The sequence below is a fragment of the Microtus oregoni genome, unplaced genomic scaffold, assembly GCF_018167655.1.
Source record: "Microtus oregoni isolate MIOR12 unplaced genomic scaffold, Mior012 000029F_ref0000214, whole genome shotgun sequence".
NCBI classification, from domain to species: domain Eukaryota; kingdom Metazoa; phylum Chordata; class Mammalia; order Rodentia; family Cricetidae; genus Microtus; species Microtus oregoni.
In genome coordinates this window covers 7,894,718-7,920,761 of record NW_024543088.1, presented here as the reverse complement: position 1 = coordinate 7,920,761, position 26,044 = coordinate 7,894,718, and the positions used below count along the sequence as shown (strand labels likewise).

The following is a 26,044-nucleotide window of genomic DNA, read 5'->3' as shown; positions in this document are numbered from 1 at the left end:
ACCCTAGAGGGGCTCCCAAGTGCCCAACATGAGGTTCCCAGTTAGTTCCTTGGGTAGTTGAGGATTGGGAACCTGAAATGACCCTATCCTAGAGCAATACTGACGAATATCTTGCATATCATCATAGAACCTTCATCTGGTGATGGATGGAGACAGAGACAGAGACCCACACTGGAGCACTGGACTGAGCTCCCAAGGTCCCAATGAGGAGCAGAAGGAGGGAGAACATGAGCAAAGAAGTCGGGACCACGAGGCGTGCACCCACCCACTGAGACAGTGGAGCTGATCTACTGGGAGCTCACCAAGGCCAGCTGGACTGTGACCGAAAAAGCATGGGATAAAACCGGACTCTCTGAACATGGCGAACAATGAGGGCTGATGAGACGCCAAGGACAATGGCACGGGGTTTTGATCCTACTTAATGTGCTGGCTTTGTGGAAGCCTAGCCAGTTTGGATGTTCACCTTCCTAGATATGGACGGAGGGGGGAGGACCTAGGACTTACCACAGGGCAGGGAACCTGGACTGCTCTGTGGACTGGAGAGGGAGGGGGAGAGGAGTGGGGGTAGGGGTAGAAGGGTGGGAGGAGGGGGAGAAGGGTGGGAGGAGGGGGAGGGAAATGGGAGGCTGGGAGGAGGTGGAAACTTGTTTTTTGTTTATGTTTTTTTTTCTTCTTTTCTTAATAAAAAAATTATTAAAAAAAAAAAGAAAATGATTCTGAGATACCATCTTATACCTGTCAGTATGTCTAAGATCAAAAACACCAATGACAGCCTATGCTGGAGAGCATTCAGAGTAAGAGAAACACAGTCCTCCATTGCTGGAGCGAATGCAAACTTTTACAACCACTCTAGAAATCATTATGGAAATTTCACAGAAAATTGGGATTCAACCTACCTTAGAACCCAGCAATACCACTCTTGGGCATATGTCCAAAGGATGCTCAATCATACTACACTGACATTTGTTCAACTATGTTCACAGTAGCATTATTAGTAATAGCCAGAACATGGAAACAACCTAGGTGTCCTTCAACCATAGATTGGATAAAGAAAATGTAGTACAATTACACAGTGGAGTACTACTACTCAGGAGTAAAAGACACTGCCATCTTGGAATTTGTATGCAAATGGATAAAACTATAAAAACAGTCCTGATTGAGGTAACCCAGAAAGATGAGCATGGTATGCATTCATTCATAAGTAGATTCTAGCTGTAACCAAATCCTATAGTCCATGACCCCAGAGAAGCCAAGTAACAAAGAGAATCCTAAGAGAAACATATATGGATCCCCATGGGAAAGGAAAATAGACTAGATCTCCTGAGAAAATAGGGAGCATGTGGATGGGAGGAGAAGGCAGGTTAGAAGGGTAGGAGGAAAGAAGGGAATAGTGGAAGGGAACTAGAGGTAACTGGATAGTTGAGACTGGGAAAAGACAGAGACAGAGATCAAAGAAAGAGATATCTTAATTGCGGGAGCCTTTATGGGGCTAGCAAGAAAACTGCCAGTAAAGAAATTCCCAGGATCCACTAGGATGACCCCATCTAAAACAGTAAGCAATAGTGGAGATAGTCTGAACTGGCCTTGCCCTGTAGTCTGATTGATGACGATCTCAAATGTCACCAAAGAACCTTTGTCCAGAAACTGATGGAAGCAGAGGCACAGATCCACAGTGGAGCACTGGGCTGATCTCCCAAAGTCCAGTTGAAGAGTGAGAAGAGTGAGAATAGGAACAAAGAGGTCAAGACCATGATGGGCATATCTGCTTAAACAGCTTGCCTGAGCTGAAAGAAGCTCACCTATTCTGGCCAGATAGGAAAGGAACCAGCAGAGGACCGAATTAGGCCCTCTGAATGTGGGTGACATTTGTACCCCTGGGCCTCTCTAGGGTGCCACTGGCAGTTGCCCAGGATTTATCCTTACTGCTTTTAATGACTTTTTGGAACCCATTCTCTTAGTAGAGATACCTTGCTCATCCTAGATGTAGTATGAAGGACTTGGTCCTTTCTCAAAGCAATATGGCTTACCCTCTGTTAGGAGTTGAAGGGGTCGAGTGGGGGAGTAACGTGGAAGGAATAGGAAGAGGGGAGGGAGGGGATACTGGGATTGGTAAACAAAATGAGAAAAAGAGAGTTTTATAATAAAAATTTAAAAATAGGAGGAAGCTAGTGTGTAAGCCAAAGATGATGGAGAATACCAATACCCCCACATCCTTCCCCACCACACAGTGCTCTACCTAAACTGGATTGAAGGATATATGAACTAGCAGAAATAGAGGCAATATATACAGGGCATGTAGTTATGCATGAGATTTCATACTTAAAATGAAATAAGAAGTGTACTCATGCACAGATCCCTAACCCAGAAGCTATCTATAATTCATGACCATTTGCAAATGAAAATTAAGTTTTTTTCAAGGAATTGTCATTACTCTCAAAAGTATGCAGCAAGCTAAGCCTCAAAAAATTCAAGAGTGAGCTTGGCAGTGGTGGCGCACATCTTTAATCCCAGCACTCAGGAGGCAGAGGCAGGTGGATCTGAGTTTGAGGCCACCCTGGTCTACAAGAGCTAGTTCCAGGACAGGCTCAAAAATACAGAGAAACCCTGTCTTGCAAAAATACACCTTTCTAATTTAACAGCATCTTGGAGATTCCTTGTCTCATAATGTCATGTCAGAACTTTACATCCTTTCTTCCCCTTATATCTTTTCTTATTTATACATTTTCCAATTGAGTGTTTTGGGGATTCTGTTTCATTTGGCTTTTCTTGGGATATTTGTCTTCTAATTGTTTTCTTTTTTCTATTATTCTGTGATAGTTTTTGTTTTTTCTTACTATATCAAAGTACATTTTTTGTTATATTATCCCTTAGAAACCAGTTTTATTTTTCTGATGAGAGAAAGAAAAGGTTTGGGTCTGGATGGGAAAAAGATGGGGAAGAATGGTCATAGTTGAGTTGAGACAAACACAACTAGGAAATTATTTAAGGAAGGCTGTTATTAATAGAAGCATATGAAAAAATACTTATAAATAGACCCCTATTCTTTTAAATATTCATATGAAAGCAACCGTGTTCATTGGGAGAAATATGTGAAGATCCCATGCTAGGGAGTTTCCAATGCAAGGAATCAAATGTAAATAATTAGGGAGAAGTTCATTTTCTGCAAAAGATGTGATAGTTTATATTCATCACTTGGCAATGCTTCAAATAATTATTGCTGATAACATGAATCCAATATATCCTGACTACAGAATCAAACACTGTATATGAATCCAGGAACACAGCAACCAAAGTAATGATCTCTGAAGTGGTAGACATTGTACAGAGATCCAAATACAAGTGATTGAAGTCAACATCTGTACATTAAGATAAACTGATGACAGCTGTTCACACACAGACTCACATCATTATTTTTGTGATAGTGATTACCCAAGGAATAACGCAGGGAAACAGTAGTGTGAATACAAAAGCATCATTTTTATGCCTCGCAAAAGCTACATATGTCTGCCACATTCCAGATTCTCAAGTGAATTCCATATATGTAGTTTTGTTTTCCATAAAACTATGCCATTCCTAAGTCTACTTTCTCATAACTGAAAAAGCTATGCTAGGCTACGCATTTCATGTGAACGAGCATGCATTTTAATAGGCCAGTAAACCAGGAGAGCTCCGGGCAAAAGTCATGCCATATATTTGCATTTTATGTCTTTATATGAGGAAGTGAGTTGGTCCCTGGAGGAATTGGGCATCAGGAAACAACAAAATTCCTCTGTCACAATGGAATCCTCCATGATAAGCATCATCAGTTCATTGAGGATCTATGTTTTGAAAAAATAAATGAGCAGGCAAGAACAAAACAAAACAGTGGGAATTTGATCCCGTGTAAATAGTACACATTTAAAGACTCAATCATAACTGTCATAATTTAGCACAGACACGCAAATATCAAAAGAAATAAACTCCTAAGGCAAAACTATGAGAAGCAGAGAAAATCTGCAACATAAATATATCAACTTTGTAGAAGAAATTGAGCATAGCTGCTGTGCAGAGACATACTTACTCTAGAACCATCCATCTCTTCCGAGCTTCTGTCTTATAGTTCCTGGATTCTCTCGAGAGGATTTGCTTTTTTTAAAAAGTATCACTAAATACCATTCACCTGCTACACACACACTCACCATCTGCAGAGCCTCCGAAATCAGGGAGTATTTACTCCTGGCTTGGTTAAACAGATACTCATGAAATCAAGAGAGATTAAAATGCTGAGTTTCTCCCTTGCTAAGTTCAAGTGGTCTGCTCAGCAGTGAGATCATCGGCTGCACTGGCCTGTTTACTCAACCAAGGTAAAACAGCAGTGGGGAAAGGAAAGCTGAACTCAAATTGAGATCCAAACCTTATGAAGCTTCTCATAACCTCTAACTTGGTTTTACTGGCAAGGTTCACAATGATGTCGGGGATGCTAATTAGATTAACAAATAGAAGCTGTGGAATGAAGCACAAGTGAAAACAATTTTATTTCAACATGCAGTTGCTTGTGACTTTGAAATTTTGAGAGAACTGCAAGTAGTTTTGGCTTCATTTAATGGAAAAGTAGAGTTCAAAATGATTAAACACTAGACATTGGTCATTAAGCTTGTAGCATATCACCACAGTATGTTTTGATAGATTCTTATGGACTCATATATTCTGATATGAAAAGCAAATACTGAGCTTTTCACAATTCCCATGAAGATGTTAGGAACCATCTTTTTACTTAAAATAAGTAAGAAAGAGCTATGTATGAAGGATGTGGGGATAGGTAAAGAAGGACTCCTAGTACATATGAATGGAATCTTTAAAGTTTGGGTTTCACTCTACTTACTTATTTCACTGTCACAAGGAGACAGTAGACTCCATTAGAACTTGATGTAGCACAGATAGACCATGTATATGGTTTGAAAAACATTCTGTTCCTTGTGCCTGATTCTTGCTGTCCTTTGTACAGAGAGTTTTTCTTTGTTTTTCTCTCCTCCCTGACCATTTAAAAATGCTTTACACTGATGCTGAACTATTTTGCCATCACATTTGATCTTTCTGACAATTTGATAATCAAGTCTCTACTGTTTGGATAGTTTAGTTATGTCTCCCAGTGTAATACATGTAATGGATTTATTCATCAATTGTTGTCCCCAAAACTTTTCTGTCAACTGCTTCTTCTCTTACTCAGAAGCAGCTGAATGTGTATAAACATGTGTTTCTAGATGTTTGACACAGTAAATAGCTCTCTTCACTGTCTGTGATCTCAAGCCAATCTAATGTGTACTATTGAAAGCAATGAATGGCATTCACCCTTGAGATTATTCATGAGAAAAATTCTGTAAGCATGCTAAAATTTAAAAGGTACTTAAGTTAAAATTATTAAAATACAGTAAAAATCCTACAAGATACTTCAAAAAACTTTTCCTCCATATTATTTGTTGTCAAGATAGTTATTTGAGATATAATAATCATGGATTTGTGGGGAAAATTATTGTTTAATAAACACTCCTAGAGTACAATATTATTAATTCTCTGAGGAAACACATAGGTCAAATCTTTGAATGTCAGAATTGTTTTCATATGTTTTAAGATACGTGACATACCATAACATAAGTTTATTCCAAACAATATTGACACAATTAAGGTCACAGACTCATGATTTTTAAGTTCACTTTTAGAGAATGCAAATTATTTTCAGTTTTTAAAGATACCCTAGTGAATTGACACAGACTGAACATAACTGAAGATGTCTAACTGTTAAATATTAGGAATGTATTACTTTCTTATGCTATGACTTTTGACTTTCAAAGGCATTCTAAATTTGAAAACAAGCACACAAAGGACAAGTTCTGTGAAAAACCCAACCAAATTAACACTCTGCGCTCCATCCTGTGGTGAACAACTTTGGAATTAAAAAAAAAAAGAAAAAATATGACAGTGACTCTGTCCCTTCATGAGAACCCTCAGTGCAAATGATGAGAAAAATATGAATGGGCCGAGTGATTCCCACTGTATATCTCTAAAGGAATTCATCAAAAAAAATTAAAAGAAATATTCCTGAAATAGTTGAAAAACATAAATATGGGCTGTCTGCTAGGACCTGTGCTCAAGAAGAGTATTCCTCTCCTACACTAAGGCTACCCACCCAGAGCAGTGAGTGCCTGCATACAGGGCAGGTCTCAAGGTCCCCCGCAAGGGAGCCCGGGCACCTTCAGCTTGTGCTGCAGGGTCTCCTGTGCTCTACTAGACCCTGCCCTGCCTGCCACATTCTTCCTTTTGTCCCTGGCTCATTGGGCTACCAGGCATCCCTGTTTAGGTGCCGATGAGTTCCATCTGGACGGGTGAGAGTGTGCTATCCAGGGGCGGATTGTCCCGGAAGAGAGCACACCACCCTCCCCACCTCCTGCTGCAGGGCTGCCTTTCTTACACACGAACAAGCCCCCCAGGCACTCCCCCCCCCCCCCAGCCTGCCCTGCTGTCTGTTAGGTCCTTTGCTCAAGAACAGTTCTCCGTTTTACACTAAGACTACCCACCCAGAGCGGTGAGTGCCTGCATACAGGGCAGGCCTCAATGTCCCTCACAAGGGAGCCATGGCACCTTCAGCTTGTGCTGCAGGGTCTCCTGTGGTCCACTGGACCCTGCCCTGCCTGCCACGGTCTTCCTTTTGGCCCCGGCTCATTGGGCTATCAGGCATCCCTGTTTAGGTGCTGCGGAGTTCCATCTGAACGAGTGAGTGTGTGCTATCCAGGGGCAGATTGTAACCTAAGAGAGCACAACACCCCCTCCCCAGCTCCTTCTGCAGGGCTGTCTTTCTTACACGAACCTGCCCCTATGCCTGCTCTGTTTGCAAGGTTCTTTGCTCAGGAACAGTTTCCTGCTCCTACACTAAGGCTACCCACCCAGAGCGGTGAGTGCCTGCCTATCAGTCAGGCCTCTAGGACCCCCGCATGGGAGCCCAAGTACTTTCAGCTTGTGCTGCAGGGACTCCTGTGCTCTACTTGACCCCTCCCTGTCCCCCAAGTTCGCCCTATTGTCCGCGGGTCATTGGACTACCAGGCATCCATGTTTCAGTGCTGAGGAGTTCCATCTGCACGGGAACGGTTCCTGCTTCTACACTGAGGAGATACACCCAGAGAGTCAGTCACAGCAAAGACTGGACCAAGACACCAGGCCTCTCCTGGCTCCATTTGAAGGAAGAGATGGGAAACTCCAATGCAAGAATTCCATTAACAACCCGAAAGGCAACATGACATCATGAGAATCCAGGAATCCCAAAATAAGAAGAATTGTACACCCTACTCCAGAAAAATTAGAAGAAATCGACTCAAAAATGAATTATATGAAACTAATAGAGGACCTTAAACAGGAAGTGAAAAACTGCCATAAACAATTAGCGATTACAAACAAAAAGGTAGAGGAAATGAATAAATTGCTCAAAGATACCCAAGAAAACCAAGAGAAACAAGAAAAAGCAATCCAACAGGTAAGGGAAGCGGTTCAAGACTTGAAGAATGAAATGGAAGTAATGAATAAAACACAATCCGAGGGAAGGATGGAGATGGAAAATCTGGGTAAATGAACAGGAACTACAGAGACAAGTACTACCAACAGATTACAAGAGATAAAAGAAAGAATGTCAGACACAGAAGACACCATAGAGAAAATAAACACACTGATCAAAGAAAACAGCAAAACCAACAAATTCTCATCACAATATATTCAGGAAATCTGGGACACAATAAAAAGACCAACCTAAGAATAATAGAGGTAAGAAGAAGGAGAAGTATAGCTTAAACGTCCAGAAAATATTTTTGATAAAAGTATAGAAAAAAACTTTTCCAACTTAAAGAAAGATTTTCCTTTGAAGGTTCAAGAAGCATACAGAACACCGAATAGACTGGACCAAAAAAAAAATCTCCTCACCATATAATAATCAAAACACAAAACATACAGAATAAAGAAAGAATATTAAGAGCTGCAAAGGAAAAAGTCAAGTTACTTATAAAGGTAAATCTATCAGACTTAGACCTGACTTCTCTATGGAAACAATGAAAGCCAGAAGGTCCTGGATAGATGTACTGCAAAAACTAAGAGACCATGGATGCAAGCCCAGACTACTATACCCAGTCAAGCTTTCGTTCACTATAAATGGAGAAAAAAAAATTTCCAGGATAAAAACAAATTTAAACAATACGTAGCCACAAATCCAGCCTTACAGAAAGGAATAGAAGGATTATCACAACCCAAGGAGTCCAATAATGCCCAAAATAACTCAGACATCTAATGACCGTTCACCAGCACAACTCAAAGAAGGGAAACACACAAACAATAATACCAAAAAAAAAAAAAGAAAAGATGACCAGAGTTAACAACCACTGGTCATTAATATCACTTAATATCAATGGACTCATCTCACCTATAGAGAGGCACAGGCTAAGAGAATGGATACAAAAACAGGATCCAACATTCTGCTGTTTACAAGAAACACACCTCAACCACAAATACAGACATCTACTCAGAGTAAAGGGTTGGGAAAACGTTTATCAAGCAAATGGACCTAAGAAACAAGCAGATGTGGCCATACTAAGGTCTAACATAGTTAACTTCAAACTAAAATCAATCAGAGGAGATGGAGACAGACATTTTATACTCATAACAGGAACAATTCATCAGGACAAATCTCATTCCTGAATATCTATGCCCATAATATATAAGCACCCACTTACATAAAAGAAACATTAATAAAACTCAAGGCAGTCATCTGACCACACACACTAGTAATAGGAGATTTCAACACTCCTTTCTCACCAATGGACAGGTCAATCAGACAGAAACCTAACAGAGAAATAAGAGGTTGCCTTTGTGTCTTAGTGACAGTGTCCTTTGCTTTACAGAAGCTTCTCAGTTTTAGTAGGTCCCATTTATTCAATGTTGCCCTTAATGTCTGTGCTTCTGGGGTTATACATAGGAAGCGATCTCCTGTGCCCATCTGTCGTAGGGTACTTCCCACTTTCTCTTCTATCAGCTTCAGTGTGTTCGGGCTGATATTGAGGTCTTTAATCCATTTGGACTTGAGTTTTGTGCACGGTGATAGATATGGGTCTATTTTCATTCTTCTACAGGTTGACATCCAGTTGTGCCAGCACCATTTGTTGAAGATGCTTTCTTTCTTCCATTGTATACTTTTAGCTCCTTTATCAAAAATGAGGTGTTCATAGGTTTGTGGGTTAAAATCCGGGTCTTCTATACGATTCCATTGGTCGACTTCTCTGTTTTTATGCCAGTACCACACTGTTTTCATTACTGTAGCTCTGTAATAGAGTTTGAAGTCAGGGATGGTAATGCCTCCAGAAGTTCCTTTATAGTATAGGATTGTTTTGGCTATCCTGGGTTTTTTGTTTTTCCATATAAAGTTGATTATTGTCCTCTCCAGATCTGTGAAGAATTTTGATGGGATCTTGATGGGGATTGCATTGAATCTATAAATTGCCTTTGGTAGAATTGCCATTTTTACTATGTTGATCCTCCCAATCCAAGAGCAAGGGAGGTCCATCCATTTTTTGCTATCCTCTTCAATTTCTTTCTTCAATGCCTTAAAGTTCTTGTCAAATAGATCTTTCACTTCCTTGGTTAGAGTTGCCCCAAGATATTTTATGCTGTTTGTGGCTATCGTGAATGGTGAAGCTTCTCTGATTTCCCTCTCTGCTTCCATATCCTTTGTGTATAAGAGGGTGATGGATTTTTTGGAGTTGATCTTGTATCCTGCCACATTACCAAAGCTGTTTATCAGCTGTAAAAGTTCTTTGGTGGAGTTTTGGGGGTTGCTTAATAACACTATCATATCATCTGCGAATAACGAAAGTTTAACTTCTTCCTTTCCAATTCGAATCCCCTTGATCCCATTATTTTGTCTTATTGCTATTGCAAGAACTTCAAGCACTATATTGAAGAGGTATGGCGAGAGTGGACAGCCTTGTCGTGTTCCTGAGTTAAGCCGGATGGCTTTGAGTTTCTTTCCATTTAATTTAATGTTAGCTGTCGGTTTGCTGTATATAGCTTTTATTATATTTAGGTATGACCCTTGTATCCCTAATCTCTCCAATACTTTTATCATAAGTGGATGTTGAATTTTGTCGAATGCTTTTTCAGCATCTAATGAAATGATCATATGGTTTTTTTCTTTCAGTATATTTATATGCTGGATTACATTGATAGATTTTTGTATGTTGAACCAGCCCTGCATCTCAGGAATGAATCCTACTTGATCATAATGGATAATTTTTTGGATATGTTCTTGGATTAGGTTTGCCAGTATTTTGTTGAGGATTTTTGGGTCGATATTCATGAGTGAGATTGGCCTGTAATTCTCTTTCCTGGTTGAGTCTTTGTGTGGTTTTGGTATCAGAGTAACTGTAGCTTCATAAAAGGAATTAGGTAATGACCCTTCCGTTTCTATATTGTGGAATACATTGAGGAGTATAGCTATTAGCTCTTCTTGGAAGTTCTGGTAGAATTCCGCATTGAAACCATCTGCTCCTGGACTTTTTTTGGTAGGGAGGTTTTTGATAACAGCTTCTAATTCTTCGCGACCAACAGGTCTGTTTAGATTGTTCACCTGGTCCTGGTGTAACTTTGGTATATGGTATTTATCTAAAAAAGTGTCCATTTCTTTTACATTTTCCAGTTTTGTGTTATACAAGCTTTTGTAATAAGATCTAATGATTCTCTGAATTTCCTCTGTGTCTGTGGTTATGTCCCCCTTTTCATTTCTGATCTTATTAATTTGCGTATTCTCTAAGACACAAAGGCAACCTAATGACTGGGAGAAGATCTTCACCAACCCCACAACAGACAAAGGTCTGATATCCAAAATATATAGAGAACTCAAGAAACTAGACTTTAAAATGCTAATTAACCCAATTAAAAAATGGGGCACTGAACTGAACAGAGAATTCTCAACAGAAGAAGTTCAAATGGCCAAAAGACACTTAAGGTCGTGCTCAACTTCCTTAGCAATCAGGGAAATGCAAATCAAAACAACTTTGAGATATCATCTTACACCTGTCAGAATGGCTAAAGTCAAAAACACCAAGGATAGCCTTTGCTGGAGAGGCTGTGGAGGAAGAGGTACCCTCATCCATTGCTGGTGGGAATGCAATCTTGTGCAACCACTGTGGAAGTCAGTGTTTCGGTTTCTCAGGAAATTCGTGATCAACCTACCCCTGGACCCAGCAATACCACTCTTGGGAATATACCCAAGAGATGCCCTATCATATGACAAAAGCATTTGTTCAACTATGTTCATAGCAGTATTATTTTTAATAGCCAGAACCTGGAAACAACCTAGATGCCCTTCAATGGAAGAATGGATAAAGAAAGTGTGGAATATATACACATTAGAGTACTACGCTGCGGTAAAAAACAATGACTTCTCGAATTTTGCATGCAAATGGATGGAAATAGAAAACACTATCCTGAGTGAGGTATCCCAGACCCAAAAAGATGAACATGGGATGTACTCACTCATAATTGGTTTCTAGCCATAAATAAGGGTCACAGAGTCTACAATAGGTGAATCTAAAGAAGCTAAGTAAGAAGGTGAACCCAAGGAAAAACATATAGTTATCCTCTTGGCTAAGGAAAGTAGACTAAATTACCGGGGAGAAAATTGGAATCTTGGGGGTTGGGTGTGATGTGGGTGAGGGGAGATGGGGAGAGAAAAGTTAGAAGGGAAGGAGGGGGGCCTTGGGGAAACAGGAGGATTGGGATAAAGGAAGGTTGGACAGGGGAGCACGGAAGCACAATTCTTAGTTAAGGGAGCCACTCTAGGGTTGGCAAGAGACTTGAACCTAGAGTGGCTCCCAGGAGCCAAAGGCAATGTCCCCAGTTAGTTCCTTGGGCAGCTGAGGATAGGGAACCTGAAATGACCCTATCTTATATTAATATTGACGAATATCTTGCATATCACCATAGAACCTTCATCTGGTGATGGATGGAGATAGAGACAGAGACCCACACTGGAGCACTTGACTGAGCTCCGAAGCTCCTAATGAGGAGCAGAAGGAGGGAGAACATGAGCAAAGAATTCGGGACCACGAGGGGTGCACCCACCCACTGAGACAGTGGAGCTGATCTATTGGGAGCTCACCAAGGCCAGCTGGACTGTGACTGAAAAAGCATGGGATAAAACTGGACTCTCTGAACATGGTGAACAATGAGGGCTGATGAGACGCAAAGGACAATGGCAGGGGGTTTTGATCCTGCTTTATGTGCTGGCTTTGTGGGAGCCTAGCCAGTTTGGATGTTCACCTTCCTAGATATGGACGGAGCGGGGAGGACCTAGGACTTTCCACAGGGCAGAAAACCCTGACTGCTCTTTGGACTGGAGAGGGAGGGGGAAAGGAGTGGGGGGAGGGGGAGAAGGGTGGGAGGAGGGGGAGAAGAGTGGGAGGAGGGGGAGGGAAATGGGAGGCTGGGAGGAGGTGGAAACTTGTTTTTTTTTCTCCTTTTCTCAATAAAAAAAAAGAAATAAGAGGATTAAGGGAGGTAATGAATCAAATGGACTTAACAGACATCTATAGATCATTCCACCCAATTAGGAAAGAATATACCTTCTTCTCTGCAGCCCATGGAACCTTCTCGAAAATTGACCATATACTCAGTAACAAAGCAAACTTACACAGTTACAAAAAAATATTCATAACCACCTGTGTCTTATCAGATCACCATGGATTAAAGTTAGAATTCAACAACAATGCTACCCCCAGAAAGCCTACAAACTCATGGAAGCTGAACAGTCAACTACTCAACCACAACTGGATCAAGGAAGAAATAAAGAAAGAAATCAAAGTCTTCCTGGAATTCAATGAAAATAAAGACTCAACATACTCAAACCTATGGGACACCATGAAAACAGTGCTAAGAGGAACGTTCATAGCCCTAAGTGCCCAGTTAAAGAAAACAGAGAAAGCACACATTGGAGACTTAACAGCCCACCTGAAAGCTCTAGAAAAAAAAGAAGCAGACTCACCTAGGAGGAGTAGAAGACTGGAAATAATCAAACTGAGGGCTGGAATCAACAAAATAGAAACACAGAATACAATCCAAAGAATCAATGAAACAAAAAGCTGGTTCCTGGAGAAAATCAACAAGATTGATAAAACCCTATTCAAACTAATCATAGGGTGTAGAGAGATACACAAATCAACAAGATCAGAAGTGAAAAGGGAGACATAACCACAGACACAGAGGAAATTCAGAAAATCATTAGATCTTATTACAAAAGCCTGTATGCCACAAAATTGGATAATGTTAAAGAAATGGACACTTTTTTAGATAAGTAGCATATACCAATGTTAAACCAGGACCAGGTGAAGAATCTTAATAGACCTGTTATTCGCCTAGAATTAGAAGTTGTTATAAAAAACCTCCCTACCAAAAAAAAAAAAAAAAAAGCCCAGGTCCAGATGTTTTCAATGCAGAATTCTACCAGAACTTCCAAGAAGACCAAATACCTATACTCCTTAATGTATTTCACAATATAGAAACAGAAGAGTCATTGCCAAATTCCTTTTATGAAGCTACAGTCACTCTGATACCAAAACCACACAAAGACTCAACCAAGAAAAGAATTACAGGGCAATCTCACTCATGAACATCGATGTGAAAATCCTCAATAAAATACTGGCAAACTGAATCCAAGAACACATCTGAAAAATTATCCATTATGATCAAGTAGGCTTCATCCCAGGGATGTAGGGCTGGTTCAACATACGAAAATCTATCAATGTAATCCATCATATAAATAAACTGAAAGAAAAAAACCATATGATCATTTCATTAGATGCTGAAAAAGCATTTGACAAAATTCAACACCCCTTTATGATAAAGGTCTTAGAGAGATTAGGGATACAAGGGTCATATACTAACTATTATAAAACCTATTTATAGCAGGCCGACAGCTAACATCAAATTAAATGGAGAGAAACTCAAAGCCATCCCACTAAAATCAGGAACACGACAAGGTTGTCCACTCTCTCCATACCTCTTCAATATAGTGCTTGAAGTTCTACCAATAGCAATAAGACAAAATAAAGGGATCAAAGGGATTCAAATTGGTAAGGAAGAAGTTAAACTTTCATTATTTTCAGATGATATGATAGTGTACATAAGCGACCCTAAAAACTCCAGCAAAGAACTCCTACAGCTGATAAACACCTTTAGTAGCATGGCAGGATACAAAATCAATTCCAAAAAATCAGTTGCCCTCCTATACACAAAGGATAAGTATCAGCGAAGCTTCACCATTCACGTTAGCCACAAACAGCATAAAATATCTTGGGGCAACTCTAAGCAAGGAAGTGAAAGATCTATTAGACAAGAACATTAAGGCATTGAAGAAAGAAATTGAGGAGGATACCAGAAAATGGGTGGACCTCCCTTGCTCTTGGATTGGAAGGATCAACATAGTAAAAATGGCAATTCTACCAAAGGCAATTTATAGATTCAATGCAATCCCCATCAAGATCCCATCAAAATTCTTCACAGATCTGGAGAGGACAATAATCAACTTTATATGAAAAAACAAAAAACCCAGGATAGCCAAAACAATCCTATACAATAAAGGATCTTCTGGAGGCATTACCAACCCTGACTTCAAACTCTCTTACAGAGCTACAGTATTGAAAACAGCTTGGTATTGGCATAAAAACAGAGAAGTCGACCAATGGAATCAAATAGAAGACCTTGACTTTAACCCACAAACCTATGAACACCTGATTTTCGATAAAGGAGCTAAAAGTATACAATGGAAAAAAGAGAGCATTTTAAACAAATGGTGCTGGCGAAATTGGATGTCAATCTGTAGAAGAATGAAAATAGAACCATATCTATCACCATGCACATAACTCAAGTCCAAATGGATTAAAGACCTCAATATCAGTCCGAACACACTGAACCTCATAGAAGAGAAAGTGGGAAGTACTCTACAACACATGGGCACAGGAGACCACTTCCTATGTATAACCCCAGCAGCATAGACATTAAAAGCCTCATCGAATAAATGGGAACTCCTGAGACTGAGAAGCTTCTGTAAAGCAAAGGACACTGTCACTAAGACAAAAAGGCAACCCACTGACTGGGAGAAGTGTAATGGCGTAAACAAATGCAGACAGATTGCAAATATATATATATATATATATATATATATATATATATATATATACAGCTTTAAGGGCGAAATAAACTTACAGAACCACCGTTCCCGCGGAGACCAGGAAAGCAGAAGGGACTGCTGGGAGCATGCTTGCCAAATTTATAGGCAAACATTAGCCCAAGGTGAACACGCCCCCCCAAGGGGTGGGACTTATCCCTACATCTCCCCTTTTTGTCTAATTAAGACAGAACCAAACCAAATACAACTATATACAATAACAACAAATAATAAATATAACAAACTATACTGAGAACAAAAGATTTGCTAAACATTCTATCTCAAGGAGTCCAAATAATGTAGAGAGTAACTACAATTATATAATCTTCAACTCCGTCAAAGATCTGAGAAGGGAATAAACACTACTCAACAAATGAGATATATCCAAAATGTGCAACAATTGACAGAGACAACTGACTACCTGGGCAATCACCCAAAGTCTCGTTTCCAATGTTGAGTCAACCAATTTTGGCTAAGGCCTAACATAACTGACATACCATTATTAAAGGCAAGGAACTTTTCAAAACTACCTTACCCTGTCTTGGCAGGACATAACAGTCCTGTTTTATCCATTGATGCACGCTCTGTATCTCTGTCAGTGGTTGAGGTATAGGCATTTCTTTGCCCAAAGGCCAGTTCTGCCAAATAGAAAGGCTCCAGGTGGAGTGTCTTTGGTACTCAACATTCTCTCGGGAATAGAGCGGTGTTGCCAGGAGCAATTGTGTCTCACTATCTCGAAACTCTGAGTTAGATTAAAGGCCATTTTCTACAGCCTTTGAAGAGGTCGAAGATTATCTATCTATACTGAGTATAATCTCTATATATCTAGAGAACCTGATTAGTCTAATTATAAATGACAAACTTACATGACTATTTATCTATATAATTCTCAATATCTATCTAACTTAAAGACTAAGACAATAAACAACTGTGTAACAAATGAGGATAATGACCTCCAAATATACACACTGTACAAATATACATTGCAATATGGTAAATATATATCAAGACACAAACATTATATAAGTATCTTAATCAGAGGTAGAAATGTACACTGCAATATGGTAAATATATACAATATATATTTATCAATACAATATATGTCAATACATAAAAAATGTTTTAAACAGAGATAGAAACATGCATGCATACAATAGTCAATATAATTTAACTTTGTATCAATATACCAGAATGGATACTAATATATTTGTCTAAAAGCAGTAACTCACAATTATAAATCTATTATCCCATCATTCCCTCTTTTTTTTTCAAAATGATCCCTGAGCTTATGAAATTCCTCCCCCAACCTCCCAACCCCTAATTGATGTCCCTAAACCCAAGGGTAAACTTTACTGGGAGAGGGGACATCGTCCTCTAGAATTACTTCCAGCTGTCCTGGGGGCGACGTTCTTTCTGGGGGATCCTGTGAAAGTAAAATGATGGTTAAATTTCAAGATCAATGTCTTTTAAAATTGCAAATAGTCTCTGAGTATTTTGTGGAGGTCTGGCCAGAATGTTGTACAAGATGTGCACCATTTCAGCTAACAAAGTTGGGATTGTCTTGTGCAGCTGGTATCCAAAACAGGTCTTATAGTAGCGCTATCAGTATCATGACGTCATATCAACCAGGTAGAGTTGTTGTTGTGGGGCCCCATCTTCTTCCTGGAAACTTCAAATGTCACTTCAGGAAAAACTCATTGTTCATTGTGAAAAACGTAAACATTAATCATATAGACATATATAGACATACATATATATATTCAATGAAAGGCATGATAGATATATTCAATGAAAAGTATGATAGATATGAAGAAAAGCAAAGATGTTTTCTAAATTCATATTTCTTTCTGTCCCATATCATGGCTCTTGACATGAGACAGAAACTCCAGAAACTCTCGGTTTTTCTCTTACTAACAGGCTTGGAATTGGAGAGGGACTGAGCCAGAGTCCAACTTCAAAACCAGCTCTACATATTTATAAAGAAATGTTTAATAAGACATATATATATATATATAAATTAATACTTACAAAATGTGTCCATCCATCAGTAATTAAATATTCAGGGTCCCTTAGTTTCTTTGAAGATGAGTATTTTCCTGTGGAGATAAGAAAAGAACCCTGCCTCCAACCTATCTGTATTTCTTACCATCAGTATGCTCGCCATCCTTATGAAAGAATTGTTATTTATCTTTTCCAAGTGGCTTCTCTTCTTCAAACCGAACCTTTATTAATTTTGATGGTATCCACCATTTTTCCTCACCTGTGGAGATAAGAGCAAAACCCCTTCCCCAACGTAGCACATCTCCTGGCTTCCATTGTGAGGTCAGCACATCCTTGAAATAAACTGGTTGATGTAGTTCAGTAGACTTTTCCATTATCCAATGTCTTTCTGCAGCTGTTGTTTTCTTCTCATTAGCGTTGAGAAAATTCAAGGTTAACAAAGCATTATGTAACCTATTTCTGGGGGTGTTTTCCACCCCTTTCTGTTTGTTCAACATATCCTTTATAGTTCAATTTGATCTTTCTATGACTGCTTGACCTGTAGGATTATATGGTATACCTGTAACATGCTTGATATTGTAATAATCAAAAAACTGTTTCATTTTCCTAGAAACATAAGCAGGACCATTATCCATCTTTATTTGTGTAGGTATACCCATGATAGCCATGACTTCTAATAAATGAGTGATTACTGAATCAGCTTTTTCTGAACTTAAAGCAGTTGCCCACTGAAAGCCTGAATAAGTGTCAATGGTGTGATGAACATATTTTAATTTGCCAAATTCTGCAAAGTGGAACACATCCATCTGCCAGATTTCATTCCTTTGGGTGCCCTTTGGATTAGCCCCTGCAGGCAGTGGCGTTTGGTTATAGAAAGAGCAAGTAGGGCATTTCTTTACAATCTCCTTAGCTTGTTGCCATGTAATTGAAAATTCTTTCTTCAAACCTTTGCTATTAACATGATGTTTTTTATGAAATTCAGAGGCTTGTAGCACACTGCCAATCAATAATTGATCAATTTCTGCATTACCTTGTGCTAGAGGACCTGGCAGACCCGTATGGGATCGGATGTGTGTTATGTACATAGGGCAAAGCCTGTTCCTGATCAAATCTTGAACCTGGAGAAACAATGAGGTTAGTTCTGTATCATCAGGTATAAATTCAGCAGTTTCAATATGTAAAATAACTCTTTCTGCGTATCGTGAATCAGTGACTATATTAATAGGTTCTTTAAAATCCCTTAGCACTATAAGAATGGCATATAATTCCACCTTCTGGACAGAATTATAAGGACTTTGTTCCACCTTACCCAAGTCTTCTGATTTGTAACCTGCCTTCCCTGATTTATTGGCATCAGTATAGAATGTACGGGCTCCAGTTATTTGAGGACGATTTGAGGAAGAATCCAAGAAGTTCTCTTTATGAAGTTAAGCCTCTTGCTTTTTGGATAGTTGTTATTAATGTCTCCCAAAAAAATAGCACAAGCTCTTTGCCATGGTTCATTATCTTCCCATAATTTCTTTAGTTCATCAGCAGTGAAAGGCACTATAATTTCTGCTGGGTCTATGCCTGCTAGTTGACGAAGTCTCAGCTTGCCTTTTATAATTAACTCAGAGACTTTTTCCACATAAGTTTTCAGTTTCTTACTTGGTTTATGTGGTAAAAAGATCCATTCCAAAATAATATCATCTCTCTGCATTGTTGTGAAGAAAGGGGTACACTCATCCATTGCTGGTGGGAATGCAAACTTGTTCAACCACTATGGAAAGCAGTGTGGTGGTTTCTCAGGGAATTTGGGATCAATCTACCCCAGGACCCAGCAATATCACTATTGGGAATATACCTGAGAGATGCCCTATCATACTACAAATGTATTTGTTCAACTATGTTCATGTTTTCATTGTTGTTGTCATCCATTTAGCAAATCTCATTAATGATACCCTGCCATTAGAGAATAGGCTATCAGAACAAAAATGCGATAAAAATTGGCCCAAGTCTTTAATTTATTTTTTATTGCAAAGATACAGAATGAAAAGCCTTAAAGTTTAAATCAAGCTTATATTTAGTAAAATCTCTAAAAGTCTTGAAGGAAAATAATGTTTATAAAGGATATAATCTCATTACAAAAGCCAAAAGCAACCATATGCCAAGAAATTAAGTATGTATTAAAATCTGAAATAGTTTAAATTTGCTGGTTCTTTAACACATTATCTTAAAATACAGTCAAGAAGAGTTATTGCATAATTTATTCCTACTAGAAATATTTATTTATTGATACTAGCTGATGATTGAATAGTATGTTCACATCAATCATGCATAAATTCAGTTTATAACAAAAGTTTGATGAAAATAAAGATCAAATCTAGATACAATGTTTCTAAATTTATAAAAACTGTATGACTGTATAAGCAGTGACTAAGCTTTGAAAATTAATCAAAGGATGTGAGTCTGTGTAATAACTTCGTCAATGTGTGAAAATCAGTATAGTGAATTAATGTGAGGTATACTAAGAAATTTTATGAACTGTACCTAATACATGAGTTTTGTGATGCTTTCTAAGAGTTGATTTTGTGTTAAAAGACTAATCACATTTTTTACATTTGTAAAGGTTTGTCACCACTATGGAGTCTGTGGTGAGTGTGAAAAGCTGAGATCTGGGTAAAGGCCTTGCCACATTCTTGACATCTGTAAGGTTTCTCACTAGTATGGGTTCTGTGATGATTATGAAGAGTTGACACCCAGGTAAAGAATTGCCACATTCTTAACATCTGTAAGGTTTCTCACCAGTATGGATTCTGTGATGTCTCTGAAGATGTGAGACCCGGGTAAAGGATTTTACACATGTTTGACATCTGTAAGGTACTCACCAGTATGGGTTCTGTGATGTTGGTGAAGAACTGAGAACTGGGTAAAGGACTTGCCACATTCTTGACATCTGTAAGGTTTCTCACCAGTATGGATTCTGTGATGATTATGAAGATGTGAGACCTGGGTAAAGGACTTGCCACATGCTTGACATCTGTAAGGTTTCTCACCAGTATGGGTTCTGTGATGGATATGAAGATGTGCGATCTGGGTAAAGGACTTGCCACATGTTTGACATCTGTAAGGTTTCTCACCAGTATGGATTTTGTGATGTCTGTGAAGAACTGAGACCTGGGTAATGGACTTGCCACATTCTTGACATCTGTAAGGTCTCTCTCTTTATTTTTATTTTTATTGAGAAAAGGAAGAAAAAAAAACAAGTTTCCACCTCCTCCCATCCCTGCATTTCCCTCCCCCTCCTCCCACCCTTCTCCCCCTCCTCTCACTCCTCTCCCCCTCCCTCTCCAGTCCAAAGAGCAGTCAGGGTTCCCTGCCCTGTGATAAGTCCTAGGTCCTCCCCCCTCCGTCCATATCTAGGAAGGTGAACATCCAGACTGCCTAGGCTCCCACAAAGCCAGCACATTACGTAGGTTCAAAACCCTGTGCCATTGTCCTTGGCTTCTCATCAGCCCTCATTGTTCGCCATGTTCAGAGAGTCCAGTTTTATCCAATGCTTTTTCAGTCACAGTCCAGCTGGCCTTGGTGAGCTCCCAGTAGATCAGCTCCACTGTCTCAGTGGGTGGGTGCACCCCTCTTGGTCCCGACTTCTTTGCTCATGTTCTCCCTCCTTCTGCTCCTCATTGGGACCTTGGGAGCTCAGTCCAGTGCTCCAGTGTGGGTCTCTGTCTCTATCTCCATCCATCACCAGATGAAGGTTCTATGATGATATGCATGATATTCATCAGTATTGCTATAGGCTAGGGTCACTTCAGGTTCCCTATCCTCAACTGCCCAAGGAACTAACTGGGGCCCTCGGGTTGGGCTCCTGGGAGCCATTCTAGGTTCAAGTCTCTTGCCAACCCTAATGTGGCTCCCTTAACTAAGAATTGTGCTTCTGTGCTCCCCTATCCAACCTTCCTTTATCCCAAGCCTCCTTTTTCCCCAAGTTCCCCCCATCCTCTCCTTCTCTCTTTTCTCTCCCCATCTCCCCTTACCCCCATCCCACCCCACCCCCAAGAACCCAATTTTCTCCCCAGCAATTTTGTCTACTTCCCATAGCCAAGAGGGTAACTATAGGGTTTCTCACCAGTATGGGTTCTATGATGATTATGAAGAGTTGAGGCCCGGGTAAAGGACTTGCCACATGCTGGACATCTGTAAGGTTTCTCACCAATATGTATTCTCTTGTGATCTTGAAGAGTTGCATGCCGAGTAAATGACTTGCCACATGTCTGACATCTGTAAGGTTTCTCACCAGGATGGATTCTCTGGTGAGTTTGAAAATTATCATGATGGGTATATTACTTGCCCTGATCTTTACATTTGTATGCCTTTTGTTTGGGATTAATTCTCTTATGCCTAGTGACACATGGAGATTTTTTGAAGTACTTTCCATATTCCATATAGTTATTTTGTCTCTCTTCATTTTGATTCCTCATATAATGCTTCCATTCTTTCTGGTCATGCTGGAAAAAAAAAACAAATGTGTGTTTCATAATTAAAAAAATCTTCACACAATTATCATGTATATATTGGCTTGAAGGAAAAATGGCCTTCTATTATGCATCAAATAATGAGTAAAGACATAAGGTGATTTGATGTTTTGGAAATTTATCCCTTCAAGATGATGATTCTGGAAACTATTCTTCCCAGAGTGCCTAGGAAAGGCTTTAATGATTTATTAAGTGTGTAAGGATTTTCACAACTCAAAATGCTATGATATCTTTTCAGTCTCATATGATTGAGAAAACCCTTCTCATGTTTATTTCAGTTGAATAACTTGTCACAAAAATGTAATTATTAGTTGAGGGGACTCTAAGGAATGTTTAATAGAATATGGGTCATTCAGCTTCAGGTTTTTTCTAAATTCATTGTGAAATAAAATTATATTTTCAAAAGTTTATTTGGATTCTTTTTACTGAAGAAACTGATATGAAAATGTAAGTGATCTAATGTAAAATCTCTCAAGATAAGGTATAGATTACTGACCTTATTTGGCAGGACTACCAGAATGGCTGGTGAATATAGATTATTTCAATCATGACATAATCCATTCTATTTTCTCTTTTCCCCAAATTTTGACAACATCCTTAAATGCAAGGTTTTTAAGTTACTACTTACAGCTATTCCTGATACCAACTTCTTGACAGAATCTTGTCTATTCTCCATTGAAAATAAATCTTGTGTTTGATGAGAATAAAGTACTAGATAAAATAAAAATATATAATTATCTGAATTACTCCATTTAGGTAAAATGTTTCCAGATATATATGTCACACAATTTTATAAATATGTAGACCCATATGCAAGGTGGCATATTACAAAAAATAAAGCAATTAATTTATTCTAATGAAACAATCTAAAAGCAAATAGATATAAGATCTTTTATAACATATATCAAATAAATTATAGAATGAGAGGATTGAAGTTATGTTACCATAGACATATCAATTATAATTTTTAGAATAATAAGTAAGGCTATGGTGGGTTGTGTGAAATGACCCCATATAATCAAACAAATGGATATATTGCCTGATGTTGGTGGATATTTATGTGTAGGATCAGGAAGTATCAACTTTTTGGAATGGCTACTTCCTTGGAGACGGGTTCTGAGAATTTTAAAACTTTTTACTGCCAACAGTGAGCTCTCTGCTTCCTGTTGTGGTTCTAGATGGGACCTCTTAATGTTGCTCCAGCCACTCGCCAGCTGCTGCCTCTAATTCATCACCATGGAGCCCCTGTATATTGCCTTTATCATAGAGATTTTTTCAAGGCAATTTAAAAGTAACTAATTCAAAGCCTATAACCCAACAACAAATTACATTCATGAAATTATATTATTTTTATGGATATAACTCATCTCTATAATCCATTGAAATGTACAAATTAAATAATATCAATAAAGAAGACAGAATATTAGTTAGTAAATAAAGAAGGGAATTCATATAGAAAACAGTGATTACTAACTGATCCACTGAGAATCATATATACCATAATGAAGGCATCCATAAAATCTCAGATATCAGGTAAATTAACAAGGACTGATCATATCATCACAAATATATTTTCTCTTTTTTTTACACAGAAAATAGATGTTTTCATAAAACATATTCTGAATATGGCTTTTTATTCCTCAAATGCACTGAAATCCTCCCCATCTTCAGTGGTGGTACATGTCTTTAAAACCAACATTTGTGTGGTAGAGGCAGGTGGACCTCTGTGAATTTGAGGTCAGTGTGGTAACAAGAGCTAGCTGATGGACATGCTCCAAAGTTACAGAAAATCACTGTCTCTAAAAAACCAAAAGAAAAAGGATAAAATGATATAATCAAAATCAAAGAAATCCGGTAAGATAACAGAAGAAAAGGAGACAAAGAAAAAGCACAGTGAACATATGTCGAGAGATAGACACATTTGTACACACAAAAATGTACAAAATGAAACTCTAGAAGTTATAATAGACACAAAGATTCTATAGAGCAAAAATATAAAATGAAATGAATTCCCAAACTAAGCATTATGGTGAAAAAGAATGTACAAGTATTCTATTGAGCTGTGTGATGTTATCCATCAAGTGCTGTGTTTTGAGACATCCTATAGGAGTGACTCTTCTCCCCACTGATTCTCTCTTGGGAGAAAAGACATTTTTCATTGGGGGACTTCTGGTATGCTGGAAATAGCATAGGTAAAGTTAGAAATAAGTGCTATCTTTTTGTCAAGGGTATTCTAGATTTTTTGTTGATCAAGTTTTTATTTTTTGACAATAACATAATTGTAGAAAACATGAAGATTATATAACTGTAATATAGTTTCGTATTTTCAATGGTAATATCCTCTATATTTATATCTTTATTATTCATGATTGTTTCAGCTATTGTGAGTTTTTTGTTTACATGTATTCATGTGATACTGGAGACTGTCTTTTCAAGATATGTAGAATTGTGTTATAATTTAGGTAGATCTTTCACCAAATTAGAACATTACTTTTTTTTTTTTTTGGTTTTTCGAGACAGGGTTTCTCTGTAGCTTTGGTGCCTGTCCTGGAACTAGCTCTTGTAGACCAGGCTGGCCTCAAACTCCCAGAGATCCACCTGCCTCTGCCTCCGGAGTGCTGGTATTAAAGGCGTGCGCCACCACCGCCCGGCAGAACATTACTTTTGATATGATGTCCATGTCCAGATTTATTACACCAGTTGACTAATGCTTGACAAGAACTTTTTCCATTTTCTGATATCTTCTTCAATTTATTTCTTTAATGCCTTAAAGTATTAACAATGGCCTCTTACTTTTCTAGTTTGGAATCCCCCAAACTATTTTCTGAGGCTATAGTGAAAGACATCATTTCCGTGATTTCTATTTAGGTCTGTTTGCATTTGTATATAGAAGGGCTACTGTCCTCTGTAGGGTAAAATGGACATCTGTTAAAGGAAACCGATCAATCACTGAACACCATGTCTCTAAACCTTGAGCCAGTGAAATTAACAAATCCTGGATCTGAGACCTGGGCCAGGGAAAGAAACATATTTCTCCCTGAACCCAGGACTAAAGACATTTGCCCTGACTCTAAAACCAAAGTCAAAGAAACACACATTGTTCCCAGAATCAGAGCCCGTGAAGGAAATATGCCCTGGTCCTCAGATTACAGTTGTAAGATTTGGCAACAATGAGCCAGTGAAAAAAAACACAGTTTGACCATGAAATCAGAGCCACATCTGCCTCTGAACAATGAAACAAAAATACCTGAGCAGGGAAAGACAAACCAACCCCTCTTCTCCCTGGTAAAACTCTTCCCTCAAGAAGCCCTATACAAGCCTCTCTGCATGTTCACTTAAAGGCCACTATTTATGTCTCCCTGGCAGAGTTGGCTACTCTGCTGGATTCCTCCTTCCCAAATAAGTCTCTTTCTCAAAAGAATCTTGGGTGAAGATCTTCATTTGCCAGCACAGAATAGAAGAACATGGTTGGGCAGGACGTTCCTTAAGGGAATGAGCTGAAAAACCATGCTGAGATGATCCCTAAGTGGGGGGGGGGGCATAAGCAAGGTGGAGCAGAAAAGGTAAGGAGTTGGAGGAGTTGCTATATTTCTGAGTGTGCTTCTCCTTTAGAGGAGTGTGAGCAAATGAAGTAACATCTTAGGCTGGAGAAGAAGCAGATAGCTCTGTTAGGATGTTCCCTTAAGGGAACAGAGCAGAACTCAGCTGTATGGCTCTCCAGGAGAAGTAGAGTATTGCTATATCCTGTGGGGAGACCATGCCCAACTGCACCCCAGCTCAAGGTAGCCTGTCTTACTGCTAGTTAGGACACTTGTCCTCCAGGTCTGAGATATTGTATTGCAGGTCCAGCCTCCATAGCTGTCCTATTGTGACTCTGTTTCTCCATAGCTGCCACATTGTTTCTCTTGGCCTCCAGAGTTGTCTGATTGTGGCTCTCTACCCCTCCAGAGCTATCCTTTTGCAGCCTGGCTTCTTAATAATCAGAATATCTCTGCAACTCCACAATTTTAGCACATTCCGCTACACCCACTGTTAATTATATTTTCACCCCCTAAATTTGATGAAAGTGCTTCTCAGATTTAGGAGTTTCCTGGTGGAGTTTGTAGAGTTTTTCATACCTAAAATCATAGCATCTGCACGTAAAGTTCCTTTGATTTCTTCCTTTTGCTTTTCATCACTTCTTGATCTTCTTCATTTGTGATATCGTTCTTCCTAAGATTTCAAGTATTGTATTGAATATATATGGAGAGTGTGAGTACCTTTGTATTGTTTCTTATTTTAGTGCAAAACATATTAA

The 26,044-nt window shown here is 38.9% G+C and overlaps 1 protein-coding gene across 1 annotated transcript in view; it reads right to left on the bottom strand.

Moving 5' to 3' along the window:
• Window positions 1-26,044, bottom strand: part of LOC121464658 (zinc finger protein 420-like) — a 148,818-nt gene that overhangs the window by 32,370 nt on the left and 90,404 nt on the right. The window contains 4 exon segments of the mRNA XM_041677683.1: window positions 19,829-19,979; window positions 19,982-20,092; window positions 20,095-20,430; window positions 21,327-21,533. Coding sequence (XP_041533617.1) covers window positions 19,829-19,979; window positions 19,982-20,092; window positions 20,095-20,430; window positions 21,327-21,533 — 805 coding nt within the window.